General features: G+C 33.6%; 2 protein-coding genes across 5 annotated transcripts; both read right to left on the reverse strand.

Annotated features, from left to right (window-relative positions):
• Window positions 1-1305: 1305 nt before the first annotated feature.
• On the reverse strand, window positions 1306-4346 carry LOC116105268 (nudix hydrolase 9-like). Its single transcript, XM_031391716.1, has 5 exons — window positions 3955-4346; window positions 3341-3489; window positions 3021-3164; window positions 2773-2931; window positions 1306-1744 (listed from the first exon to the last, which is right to left on the reverse strand). The coding sequence occupies exons 1-5, from the start codon at window positions 4073-4075 to the stop codon at window positions 1649-1651; spliced, it is 669 nt and encodes a 222-aa protein (XP_031247576.1). The 5' UTR covers window positions 4076-4346; the 3' UTR covers window positions 1306-1648.
• Window positions 4347-4821: 475 nt separating this feature from the next.
• LOC116105250 (nudix hydrolase 9-like) lies at window positions 4822-11634 on the reverse strand. 4 transcript variants are annotated; one of them, XM_031391690.1, is made up of 10 exons: window positions 11496-11634; window positions 10582-10670; window positions 10364-10438; window positions 9078-9134; window positions 8663-8745; window positions 7100-7158; window positions 6486-6634; window positions 6166-6309; window positions 5918-6076; window positions 4822-4917 (listed from the first exon to the last, which is right to left on the reverse strand). In XM_031391690.1, exons 2-10 carry the CDS (start codon window positions 10648-10650, stop codon window positions 4822-4824), a joined length of 891 nt encoding a protein of 296 aa, XP_031247550.1. In that variant the 5' UTR covers window positions 10651-10670; window positions 11496-11634. The 4 variants fall into 4 exon arrangements, with proteins under 4 accessions (XP_031247550.1, XP_031247549.1, XP_031247548.1 ...); XM_031391689.1 differs by lacking the exon at window positions 11496-11634 and adding an exon at window positions 10872-11070 and having other exon boundaries at window positions 10582-10669; XM_031391688.1 differs by lacking the exons at window positions 10364-10438; window positions 10582-10670; window positions 11496-11634 and adding exons at window positions 9432-9506; window positions 9650-9817.
• Between the last annotated feature and the right edge of the window lie 2944 nt (window positions 11635-14578).

The following is a 14578-nucleotide window of genomic DNA, read 5'->3' on the forward strand; positions in this document are numbered from 1 at the left end:
CCACAATAACATTGTAGCTTACTTGGTTCTATGGATTTGTAAAGTGTGTAATAAACCCCAAAAATTAATTAAAGCGCACATAAGATGACTCCGACATCTCGGTTACCGAAAAAAAAAAGAGACTTGCTATGTTTTCTAATTCCAAAAACGAATTAAATTGTTTATAATTACCATGTTAAACAAAAAAAAAAAATATTCAAATTAGTATAAAAATTATGGTTCAACTTTTGAGCAACAATATCAAGCAAAAAGATGAAATACAGAAAGCAAAGGTATTGAGGAGAAGACGATAAATTTGGGTTAGAAAGTAAGAACTTCACAAAGAAGAAAGCTTAAAAAAGACACAATAATTGCCTAAAAATCTTAAGTATTATATCATTAAATAAAGTTAAAAATCACATGGAGAGCAAGCAACCAAAATAAAGTCCAAACAAACCCAACTACATTGCTTTTTCACATGCTTCAACAGTTAAATTATATGTCTCCACAGCACTGCAACAGAAATGGGAGAATCAACCGCCGCACGTGCTTGTCGAGAGACACGATTGTTAACTGATTTGTCTCTGCATAAATCACTGCACAGATAGTGGTGTTAAACAGTATTGTTTGTTGCTGCATATATTTGGGTTTGACTGTTGACTACTTCAACCAATAGAATTGGTCTGATTTAAGTATAAAATGTTGAGATAGTATGATGATCTCCACCACTATTCATTAGTAGTTAGTTTGAAGATATTTTATATGTGGCCATCCGAAACTGACTATTTATATCTACAAATTATTTAACCCAATAACTGTAAGTCACAATTCATTCAATGATGTTATTATTAGATTAAGACCACTAACATAACAAATCCAACGAACAATAGATATATTTCAAGACCACATGAGATGCACGTATAACTAAATAAATTGGTAAAGATAAGGATATATAATACAAAAAAAATGGTTGACAACTATTTTCTTAGCTTTCTTTATCAATCACCCACCAACTCTTTCGGAAAACATAATTTTGACCTTAATCACCCAGTGGGCCTAGTCCGTTCAATTATTTTTATTTCACTTATAACAATCAGCAACATCTTACTCTAACCAACAGCTCCTCTCAACATCCAATTCAGAGAGAGAACTTTACACATAAAATAAGTTCAGAGATGTTCTTGATAAACCCACTAGTTTACCAGTCTAACAATTTTTTTTTTTTTTTTTTTCCCCATTTTGAAAACAAAATTTCATGTTTTTACGAAAAACTGATTACTTGCATCAAATGCAAGCCCAGGAATTAAATTTACACATGATCACACCAACAGAGTCATGGAGCAATCTGCAAACAAATTATTGTAAAAGTAATGTAAAGATTTACAATAATTTGGATGGATCAATGCCATACGTATTTATTATCAACAATAAGCTTCCATAATCATGCCTCTTAAGTAGTTTAATTGTTGTAGGAGGGAGTCCATAATCATGCCTTTAAGTAGTTTAATTGCTGTAGGAGGAAGAATCTAGTAAATGTCATTATTTCTAATCTGTATCAACCACAAAGAAAAATTTTAAATTAAGGCAAGGTAGTTGAAAGAAAGTTGCCACGGAATACCGAGTCACTTAGGGCAGATTACTTGAATTGAACTGATGTCGTGGATTTCTATCATGTATTCTTCAAAGTATCTACCATCAGCCTGTAGAGAGCAAATCCACCTTGATGGCAGCCAGGCATGTTAGATACCATGTTTTCTAGGTCTACCTGAAAGATAAAGAATTAATTAATCATATGTTAAGATAAATTAAAAACAAAATTAAATAATTATTTATGCTATATGGTCAGCAATGACTCGGAAAGGGTGTAGTAAGGAAATTCAGTTAGGGTGGGCCAAACTAATTTTTTCTCCCAAAATTAAGTACTTAGTTCGAAGCAGTGAATAAAAGATATTGTAAGCAAAACCAAAGAGAAATATATAAACCTAATTAGAGGGTCACAAAACCAAAGATGGGCAAAACATGATGAAGATATGAATAAAAAATGGGGCAAGATGATGAAAACGTGATGGATCCAGTGAGTAAACAAAAAATGGGATCCACTGTAAACTTTCATCAGTTTAGAGGTAAAAATGCAATTAATATATAGTAACTAATGATATTTTAGTAATTTTCTAACTTAAGGATAAGTCTGCAATTAATTGCAACTGATGTAGGGCAAACAATATATAAACTAAGGGAGAAAAAGGTAAAGGGAGGGAAAGAAAGGGGAGATAAACCAAAAGAATTAAAAATGAGAGAAATCACAGAGAATTTGGAAGAGAAACAATTAAGAGTTATGGGAGAAGCATATATTTCATAAATCAATAATTATGATGACAACATAAGGCCTTCTTTAAAGCGGCTAATACTAAATAAAATAAGAAAAATAAACAAATCTATGTGTTGCCTGACTAAAAAAACTAAATTAGAGAAACTAAATCCACTTAAAATGAGAAATATTTAAATCTCTTAAATAAACTACTTTGTAATAGAATCAGATATTCTCCATCACGAATACTAGACTATCAACTGTGTCCAAGACATTAAAAAGTTCTTACGAGAAGTTTACTGTTGGTGAAGCCACTCTAATAAGTAATGATTCTTTCTATATTATCCACCCAATACCTACCTTCTCCACTCACACTTGCCACCATTATTGTTTCCTCGATAAATGGCTAAGTAAGCTAAGCAATTTTCACAAAGTTAACCACATTTTTGCAACAGGATTGAAGTGAGAAACAAAAATGAACTCACCATTGAAACGGTATACAGTTGGGTAGACTCAAAGCCATCTTGTGCACTAGAATACAATTGTTGAATTTCTTTTGACTCAAGACTGCATTTTATGAAGAAAAAAGCAGCTGGTCTAACATTTAACTGCCTGCGGGAGACACCAATGAAAAGTGGGTCGCACTGGGAGAATGTGAAAGACTTAGAAACTTGCAGATGTAAACTATAAAGTTGAGAACAAAGACTTGATATCCAATTAAGAGACAACTCACAAGAGATACTGCTGGTACTCCAATTTCTTCAACTACTTCACGAATAATACTGTCAAACATCTCTTGAGAAACTTTCTCATTAATAAGCTCAGAATCTTTTGAGTCATTTCGACACTGATGAGATTCTAGTCCGGCATCTTGGGGCTGTCAATCATCAAATATGATCTTTACTACAAATGAATGATATGAGACGATAGTGCCATAGAATTTTGCATCCAAGTGACAAATACCAACACAAACTAGTGCAGCAGGGTTAGTAAGGAAATATATTCTATGCCTACCAAAAAGAGGAAGCATATTCTTATTTCCAGATTTAATACCTCTGGATGTCCTCCTGGGAAAACAAAGTGTCCAGGAAATTCCCCAACATTATAACTTCTTTGCAACACAAGTAATTTCTTGTCAGATGTCTCTACAACTGCACCATTACCCAGCGGACTTGCAGTGTGCTGACACTGTATAGCATCATCTACGGAAAGACAAATCTATTAATGCTAAAGAGATATGAATCGCTTCAACAGACAAAAAATATGTAACAGAAATTTTAATAAGTTAGCCAAGTTGAGTTTTAGCAGTAAAAAATCATGCAGTACTATGATTTTGAAAAACGAAGAAGCTAGTTAGCACCCGGAGAAAAAGAAATTGTGCATAATATCACTTCTACTTAAAGGAATTCAGTTCTTATAAAATTATCCTATCTAAACAATTAAAAGATCAGCTGACAGATTTATGTTTACTATTTTCTAGTTCCATCAAGCTGCCAATTCAGAGGTGGATTAGAATTCTGCATAGATGAGAAAGTGCAAGATGAACAGTGTGCAGTGGCTGTAAATATTTTTGTCTCTGCACGCAATACGAATTTAGTATTATCATCAAGGGTCATGGGAGGCATGTGAAAATCAGTATGGGTTGTCCTATGTTTATGCCATTATACCTTCGGATGGAAACAGGAACTTGTACCACAAAGGATTTAAATTTGTCCCCACAAAAGTCCTGGTAACAAGTAGATGTATTAAATTGTTAATTTGGGAGAAAGCGTCAGTGAGATACAACATAATCTATTATGACAGAAATCATGCTTTATGGCAAGAATATAACTAAAAGCAAAGGGCACACATTTTGTTTACGAGCAAAATTTAAAGCAAAGGGCACACATTTCGTTTACAAGCAAAACTTAAAGCAAAGGGCACACATTTCGTTTATGAGCAAAACTAAAAGCGGAATAAGCAGAAAGCATCATATTCTTAACGACAAAACCAAACTTTGAATTAGAAGTTATAGCAATAGGATACGCTACTCTCATTCATCCATCCAATTAAATTAGTCAGACGGCAGTAGGAATTTACAGCAAACACAAACCGATTAGCAGGCATCATACTTTCGAACTGATTTTGTACGAAAAACTGATTACTTGCATCAAATGCAAGCCCAGGAATTAAATTTACACATGATCACACCAACAGAGTCATGGAGCAATCTGCAAACAAATTATTGTAAAAGTAATGTAAAGATTTACAATAATTTGGATAGATCAATGCCATACGTATTTATTATCAACAATAAGCTTCCATAATCATGCCTCTTAAGTAGTTTAATTGTTGTAGGAGGGAGTCCATAATCATGCCTTTAAGTAGTTTAATTGCTGTAGGAGGAAGAATCTAGTAAATGTCATTATTTCTAATCTGTATCAACCACAAAGAAAAATTTTAAATTAAGGCAAGGTAGTTGAAAGAAAGTTGCCACGGAATACCGCGTCACTTAGGGCAGATTACTTTAATTGAACTGATGTCGTGGATTTCTATCATGTACTCTTCAAAGTATCTACCATCAGCCTGTAGAGAGCAAATCCACCTTGATGGCAGCCAGGCATGTTAGATATCATGTTTTCTAGGTCTACCTGAAAGATAAAGAATTAATTAATCATATGTTAAGATAAATTAAAAACAAAATTAAATAATTATTTATGCTATATGGTCAGCAATGACTCGGAAAGGGTGTAGTAAGGAAATTCAGTTAGGGTGGGCCAAACTAATTTTTTCTCCCAAAATTAAGTACTTAGTTCGAAGCAGTGAATAAAAGATATTGTAAGCAAAACCAAAGAGAAATATATAAACCTAATTAGAGGGTCACAAAACCAAAGATGGGCAAAACATGATGAAGATATGAATAAAAAATGGGGCAAGATGATGAAAACGTGATGGATCCAGTGAGTAAACAAAAAATGGGATCCACTGTAAACTTTCCTGAGTTTAGAGGTAAAAATGCAATTAATATATAGTAACTAATGATATAGGGCAATTAATTGCAACTGATGTAGGGCAAACAGTATATAAACTAAGGGAGAAAAAGGTAAAGGGAGGGAAAGAAAGGGGAGATAAACCAAAAGAATTAAAAATGAGAGAAATCACAGAGAATTTGGAAGAGAAACAATTAAGAGTTATGGGAGAAGCATATATTTCATAAATCAATAATTATGATGACAACATAAGGCCTTCTTTAAAGCGGCTAATACTAAATAAAATAAGAAAAATAAACAAATCTATGTGTTGCCTGACTAAAAAAACTAAATTAGAGAAACTAAATCCACTTAAAATGAGAAATATTTAAATCTCTTAAATAAACTACTTTGTAATAGAATCAGATATTCTCCATCACGAATACTAGACTATCAACTGTGTCCAAGACATTAAAAAGTTCTTACGAGAAGTTTACTGTTGGTGAAGCCACTCTAATAAGTAATGATTCTTTCTATATTATCCACCCAATACCTACCTTCTCCACTCACACTTGCCACCATTATTGTTTCCTCGATAAATGGCTAAGTAAGCTAAGCAATTTTCACAAAGTTAACCACATTTTTGCAACAGGATTGAAGTGAGAAACAAAAATGAACTCACCATTGAAACGGTATACAGTTGGGTAGACTCAAAGCCATCTTGTGCACTAGAATACAATTGTTGAATTTCTTTTGACTCAAGACTGCATTTTATGAAGAAAAAAGCAGCTGGTCTAACATTTAACTGCCTGCGGGAGACACCAATGAAAAGTGGGTCGCACTGGGAGAATGTGAAAGACTTAGAAACTTGCAGATGTAAACTATAAAGTTGAGAACAAAGACTTGATATCCAATTAAGAGACAACTCACAAGAGATACTGCTGGTACTCCAATTTCTTCAACTACTTCACGAATAATACTGTCAAACATCTCTTGAGAAACTTTCTCATTAATAAGCTCAGAATCTTTTGAGTCATTTCGACACTGATGAGATTCTAGTCCGGCATCTTGGGGCTGTCAATTATCAAATATGATCTTTACTACAAATGAATGATATGAGACGATAGTGCCATAGAATTTTGCATCCAAGTGACAAATACCAACACAAACTAGTGCAGCAGGGTTAGTAAGGAAATATATTCCATGCCTACCAAAAAGAGGAAGGATATTCTTATTTCCAGATTTAATACCTCTGGATGTCCTCCTGGGAAAACAAAGTGTCCAGGAAATTCCCCAACATTATAACTTCTTTGCAACACAAGTAATTTCTTGTCAGATGTCTCTACAACTGCACCGTTACCCAGCGGACTTGCAGTGTGCTGACACTGTATAGCATCATCTACAGAAAGACAAATCTATTAATGCTAAAGAGATATGAATCGCTTCAATAGACAAAAAATATGTAACAGAAATTTTAATAAGTTAGCCAAGTTGATTTTTAGCAGTAAAAAATCATGCAGTACTATGATTTTGAAAAACGAAGAAGCTAGTTAGCACCCGGAGAAAAAGAAATTGTGCATAATATCACTTCTACTTAAAGGAATTCAGTTCTTATAAAATTATCTTATCTAAACAATTAAAAGATCAGCTGACAGATTTATGTTTACTATTTTCTAGTTCCATCAAGCTGCCAATTCAGAGGTGGATTAGAATTCTGCATAGATGAGAAAGTGCAAGATGAACAGTGTGCAGTGGCTGTAAATATTTTTGTCTCTGCACGCAATACGAATTTAGTATTATCATCAAGGGTCATGGGAGGCATGTGAAAATCAGTATGGGTTGTCCTATGTTTATGCCATTATACCTTCGGATGGAAACAGGAACTTGTACCACAAAGGATTTAAATTTGTCCCCACAAAAGTCCTGGTAACAAGTAGATGTATTAAATTGTTAATTTGGGAGAAAGCGTCAGTGAGATACAACATAATCTATTATGACAGAAATCATGCTTTATGGCAAGAATATAACTAAAAGCAAAGGGCACACATTTTGTTTACGAGCAAAATTTAAAGCAAAGGGCACACATTTCGTTTACAAGCAAAACTTAAAGCAAAGGGCACACATTTCGTTTATGAGCAAAACTAAAAGCGGAATAAGCAGAAAGCATCATATTCTTAACGACAAAACCAAACTTTGAATTAGAAGTTATAGCAATAGGATACGCTACTCTCATTCATCCATCCAATTAAATTAGTCAGACGGCAGTAGGAATTTACAGCAAACACAAACCGATTAGCAGGCATCATACTTTCGAACTGATTAATATATACCATGTACAAAACAAATATTCTTGTTCCCCACAACTTGCTAAACATAAACCTTTTAAAGTTGGGTAAAAATAAAAAAAAAAAAAAAAATTCTAACAATTAGAGATGTTATCCACCATTTCCCAGGAAAAGATTATCTGTAGGGTAGGAAGCGGACAGCGTTAATACATGGCTACTACAAAAATGATGAGGAAGAATTTTAAGTTCAGCCAGTCTAACATCTGAACTCTGCGGTTCAGGCACAATGACTATCGAACCTTGGAAAAGAACGATTTTCTTCTTTTTCTTTTTTTCTTTGGATACCTATAAATCCTCCTACTTAGTGAATTCAACTATGTAAATAGGCCCCCACTGAACTCCACAATATTGGAACATAGGAAACTCATTGCTTTTTTCCGAGTTGATAGCCTTGAGAATCAAACCCCAGATCTATAAGGTGCAAAGTGCAAACCACAATTCGTTCATTTGACTAAGGACAATTGTAGCAAAATACATTTAAGGGCAGAAACAGTACAAAGTCATTGAAATAATCCGACCTTACCACTTTGGGCACTAGAAGACTATTTTAAAAATATTTTCCTTCCCTGATGCAATGGTATGGCAGAAAATGGGATCACAATAAAATTTTTGGATGACAATGATGTTACATATTTGGCCAGCATATCTTGATTCCTATAAAATATCGGAATAAAGATGCATGTGTGCACAATTATATGCCAAAAATGACTCTAGCGGTGCGGGCTCCTCCTGTTTATGAAAATCTATGATGGCAGAAAGCTGTGCAGTTGTGCCATTCCAAACTAATTTCAATGAATCAGAGGAGTGATCCCCAACGACACTAATGTACCAAGTTTTGCTTAATGTTGAAACTCAAGAAGACCTCTCCAGCACTCTAGACCACCAGTATGTCCACCTAAAGCATCCATTTAGAGCTAAATGTATGTATTAGAAGTTGAAACTCAACTCACACTTAAACATACTACTCATCGTGATATAATGTATAATAATGAGGAGTTGACATCAAAGAATTAGAGTAATGAGAAATTAATTATTTAATCATTTTATCGAAAAATTATACAGGTGTCTGTATAGATAGAGACCTATAATCGGTCAACCCAAGGTGGAGGCACATGTGAGATTGTTGATTGGACCCACCTTCACCATGCATTACATACCCTCCATACTGTAAAAAGGTTAACAAAATAAATTATTAGTGAAATTGCTTCATAAGAAAAACTATCAAATTAAAATGCACAAAGTTGAATCCAACAATAACAAATACTGTGATCCCAAGAGATCCAATCACAAGAAAATGTACGATTGTCCATGCAAGAATTCCCTAATTCCTTCATTGATTTGCACAAGAAGTAAAGAAGTTTGATACTGATTGAGTTACCTTAGAGTCCCCTAGTCATCAATGTATGACAAAACTAGATCACTTCATGATAACTAATCAACAAAATGTATATACAACAAAAACTAAAAAAAGAAAAAAATTCACGTAGTTTAACATACCCTGAACTTTTTTCCGTTGAACAATGAACCATTCTGCTGAACCCTTGAATCCCATATCTAAATATAAATGCAATAAAAATTTTCAGTGTTTAAACTAGGATGTGTTTGCGTATTATAAGGAAAAAGGTCCATTCGCTTACACTTGTAACAAGATTATTGAAATTACTCAAGTCAACTTAATGCACCCATATTTCTTCAAAATGTTGTTTCTCAAGATATAACAAATGATTATAAATAAAATCAGTAGTATTTCATCAGAATCCAAATGTGCTAATCTAAAATCTGCTATAGTACTCAATGGAGTAATTTGATACAAACACAAATCAAACAAAAGAGATGAGAGTAAAGCATTACCTCAGAAATGGACTTCTCCAAGTCTATATCTGGGTGGGGAATCCTATCATACGATTCATCAAAAATCACAGACAACTTCACCCACAAAAACAAATGAGTCAAACAAACTTAAAAAATACTCGGATCAATGCACATGGTTTTCCAATATTTGATTACACGTCACTAAAAGCAAGTACACCAATATAATTATGCACGAAAATTAATAACTAAAAGCAAACCTGTGATGGTGAGAGACCATATGGGCACGACACAAGAAGCTTGTATGGGGATTCTGCAGTTTGCTCCATTGGAATCCAGCACAAAGGCCCTATGCACATCACATGTTCGATTAAAGTACCACGTTAAAAGGAAAGAACAAACAAATTGTAATAGCTAATATTAAATAGTTGCATATAAACGTCAGCAAGTTTTTAGATTCGACCTTCAATTCTTAGACAAAAATTTAAACTCTTAACACCACTGAAACAAAATGCAGAACAAGTAATGAATATAAAAGAATAACCTTTACCTGTTATTCCCAGGCAAAGTAATTAAACGAGCTGGATCTAAGGAATGGTAAAGTATTAAGGTCAGCAATTGTGTTACGATTGTTTGCAAACTTGTAACTGTTGTTTGGGCAGACAAGATTGACCTTGTTGGTCAGTCGCAATGTAAAATTATGAGTGAAGAAAAAGTATCTTAACTTAACATAACACTATAAATTAACATAACACTATTATCTCTCAGACAAAGTCTTTGAATGGTATATATTTCACATTTATTTAATTTTCTCGTTAACAAAGTAATCTGATATTCTATATTTATCTTTTTTTTTTTTCTTTTAAGGTTTAAACTTTAATTGAAATTTTATTTTCTTATATGACATCTTTCTTTCATTTTTATTTTCTTTTACGACTTTACNCAAACAAAAGAGATGAGAGAAAAAGCATTACCTCAGAAATGGACTTCTCCAAGTCTATATCTGGGTGGGGAATCCTATCATACGATTCATCAAAAATCACAGACAACTTGACCCACAAAAACAAATGAGTCAAACAAACTTAAAAAATACTCGGATCAATGCACATGGTTTTCCAATATTTGATTACACGTCACTAAAAGCAAGTACACCAATATAATTATGCACGAAAATTAATAACTAAAAGCAAACCTGTGATGGTGAGAGACCATATGGGCACGACACAAGAAGCTTGTATGGGGATTCTGCAGTTTGCTCCATTGGAATCCAGCACAAAGGCCCTATGCACATCACATGTTCGATTAAAGTACCACGTTAAAAGGAAAGAACAAACAAATTGTAATAGCTAATATTAAATAGTTGCATATAAACGTCAGCAAGTTTTTAGATTCGACCTTCAATTCTTAGACAAAAATTTAAACTCTTAACACCACTGAAACAAAATGCAGAACAAGTAATGAATATAAAAGAATAACCTTTACCTGTTAATTCCCAGGCAAAGTAATTAAACGAGCTGGATCTAAGGAATGGTAAAGTATTAAGGTCAGCAATTGTGTTATGATTGTTTGCAAACTTGTAAATGTTGTTTGGGCAGACAAGATTGACCTTGTTGGTCAGTCGCAATGTAAAATTATGAGTGAAGAAAAAGTATCTTAACTTAACATAACACTATAAATTAACATAACACTATTATCTCTCAGACAAAGTCTTTGAATGGTATATATTTCACATTTATTTAATTTTCTCGTTAACAAAGTAATCTGATATTCTATATTTATCTTTTTTTTTTTTTTTTAAGGTTTAAACTTTAATTGAAATTTTATTTTCTTATATGACATCTTTCTTTCATTTTTATTTTCTTTTACGACTTTACACGTATATATATGTGTGTGTAAATGACATTTTACTACCAATGTTTGGCGAAATAGCAAGTTTTTAACCTTGGTTTCATAAATTCCAGATTTTCACCCTTAGACCAACATTGTTAGGGATTTTAGATTCTGAGTCAAAAGAAAAGGGTGTTATTACCATACTGCCCTTGACAGATAAAATAATAAATTGCCTTTCAACCCTTAAATTAATAGAATTACAAAGAACCATCTTACTTTCAAATTTATTTCAATAACACTCTCTTCTTCAACCTTGGGTGGGAACATGTCGCCATTGCCACCACCACCTAACCACTGTTGTTGAACCACAAACTCAAACACTTTGAAAATCAACCAATCAACTTCAGAAATCCCAAACAAACAAATCCTTTCCAAAACCCTCTCACCATCCACAACCCTTTTTTTTAATTCGCATTTCCAAGCCTTTTTCGGTTGATCCCGGCACAAAAAATAACCTCGACCCAACTATTAGGCTCATCGGCGTCCCTCTCCAAACCCCCCAACTTCCCGACCACCTTGGCCTCCCAATCGTCGTCGCCATTCCATTAGGGTTTCATGCGATTATCACGCCTTTTCAACCAAATTTCAGCCACCCACTAAATCGGAAATCACTTTTGACCCAACCATCTACTCCACCATCACCCCCCGACGAAACCCACCTATCCCCCATCCCTATTTGCCTACCGGTCGTCACCTGCCTCCTCTATTGGGTTTTCATGAGTTTGTTGATCATCGGTGTGTTTGGAGGTAGGTTTGGAGTTTGTTTTGGATTAGTTTTGAAGTGTTTGTTGTTGTTAACAGATTGGTTGTAATTTTTCGACCGCTTGCCCTTTGCCGTCGATTGTAGCTTATCCTTTCCATCCTTGCACTCCAAGTGTTCAAAGAAAAGCCGCAAAGAAATCCCACCTGCACAGACCACCCCGTGCGCACGCCTGTCTGCACACTGGTGCCTAACGCCCCTGAGCACACGCCACACCCCTCCTACCCCTACACAACCACCAAACAGCCCCATCAGTGCCACAAAAACCACCTCAAGGTGCTTGTGAGAGAAATTTGAGAAGTTGAGGGTTATTTTGAAATTTTATTTTCATTTTAGATTTAATGCAATGCAAATGACCACTTTACCTTTTGATCATTACATAAACGAATTTATGTTAATTTAAGGGTGAGAATCTATAATTTATGAAACCAGGGGTGGAAACTTGCCATTTTGCCAAACCTTGGGTGATATATATATATATAGTAAAACCTTTCTATAGTCATCATGGTGGGACTAAATAATTTTATTATTATGAAGAGGTTATAACTTAATGGAGGTAGTTACAAAAATTATTGTTTTGATTTCTTATTTTATAATTCACGTTTTAGTAGTATAGTATTAGGATTTTAATTCATATTTTAGTAGTATTAGGATTTCAATTCAACGCTTCAATTGCCTACTTTTAAAACGGATAGAAGATTGTGCTTGAAATCAACAAAGATCAGTGTCATTGATGGAACTGTAAATGCAGTTGATGCATGGTTAATTGATGTAAAGCCACAGACAATTGCCAATGGTTTTAAGCACTGTAAAATTAGGACCCCCAATGTCGATGAATTGCAAGTTACAAATGAAAATGATAAGAAGAATAAAAGAGTCATTGTAGAATTTAGTGATTATATTCGACAATTTCATTACACTAATCGAATAGATATTAATGTTCTCCTCGATCATCCAAAAGAGCAACAAATTGTGTATGCTTTAACCAAAGAAGAAATCATTGTTGTAATTAGACAAGAAAGGAAAGAAAATAATTATGAGGATGATAGTACGAAAATACAAAAAAATTTGTGTCATGAAGCTCTAAACATGCTTGAGAAGCTATAAATATTTTGACTTTAACAAGAAAGGTGTCCATGCTAGCGAGTTATTACGTACTCACAAGGTAAAAGATGTAATAACAATTCTAAAGTATAAATCATTGTCCCAAACAACTTTAGATAAAAAATTTTATTTCATCTTAAACCTTTAATGTAACATAACATATATTTTTTTGTAATATACAGATAATTGTTACTATATAGAGACAATTTTCCTTAAGATGAGAATTAGAAAAATTATAACTTATTATAATGTGGAGTTTATTCTTATTTATAACTATCCCAAATTGAGATTAGAATTTTTTATGACTATGTAGAGTTTAATATTCTTATATAGAGTATCACTGTAGAGAGGTTTTACTATATATATATTGACATTAAGTTGTATCTCTAACATACATATTAGTCTTAGGACACCCCTAAATCAAAGAAAAAACAATAAATATAGTCATTAGTTAACAATATGAATTAATAGAATGAAGCTATATCACAATTATTGAATAAGGGTTAAGAATTTGTGTTAATAACATGTTATTGGACATATAAAGACCTCAGTTATGGGTTTCTTTCTTACACATTATCCACTCGTCTTCAAACAAGACTTAATGTGTATCATACTATTTATTAATAACACACCTATTGAGGCTACTAATTGAACTTTAGACCTATTGTCCCTTACTCTTATCATAACAATCTTATGAATCTATAGTTGTAAAAATTTGTTCATTGTTCCTGACCTAATCTAGACCTAGGCATTTGGGACTGGTCTTAAACCAGACCAGGCCTATGGGAGGAGGGACTGGTCCCTTGATTGGGCCCTCCTCCAAGGCCTGGGCGTGGGACTAGTCCCAAACCCTTTTGCTTAATTTCAAAAAGACCTCTGTAAAATATCCAAAAAACCCAAATTTTGAAATTGATAAAAATATTAAAGGTTAAATTGATATTTAAAAAAAATTATTGGAAGTGTGGACGGGTCCCCCACATAACCACACTTCCAATTTTTTTCACACCAACTCTCAATCTCTCTACTCCAATCCATTCTCATTCATATTTTCTTCAATTCAATTTATATTTATATTTATAATTTATTCATATTATTCAATTTTTTCTATTATTCAATATCATCTCTTATTCATATTATTATTTAATTTTTTTTCATTTTAACCATTTATTATTTTATCATAAATTCATAATGGAATGGTCAAATGAGTTATACGTTCCATCAACAGAAGAAATGGATGGGTTCGATCCATTTTCACTCTTTCTAGAGGCAGTAGCTGCAATTCAACGACAACAATCACATTCAGTCGGGACGGGGTGCAGCCAAACACAAGCGAGCTGCAACTCCACAGCCCAACCCCCCTGACCGTCAAAGAGGGTCGTGTTCAATGTATGGTGACACTTCACCAAATCAAAACGAGCAAAAACGAATGGGGAGG

The sequence above is a fragment of the Pistacia vera genome, unplaced genomic scaffold (genome assembly GCF_008641045.1).
Source record: "Pistacia vera cultivar Batoury unplaced genomic scaffold, PisVer_v2 Contig496, whole genome shotgun sequence".
Taxonomy (NCBI): Eukaryota; Viridiplantae; Streptophyta; class Magnoliopsida; order Sapindales; family Anacardiaceae; genus Pistacia; species Pistacia vera.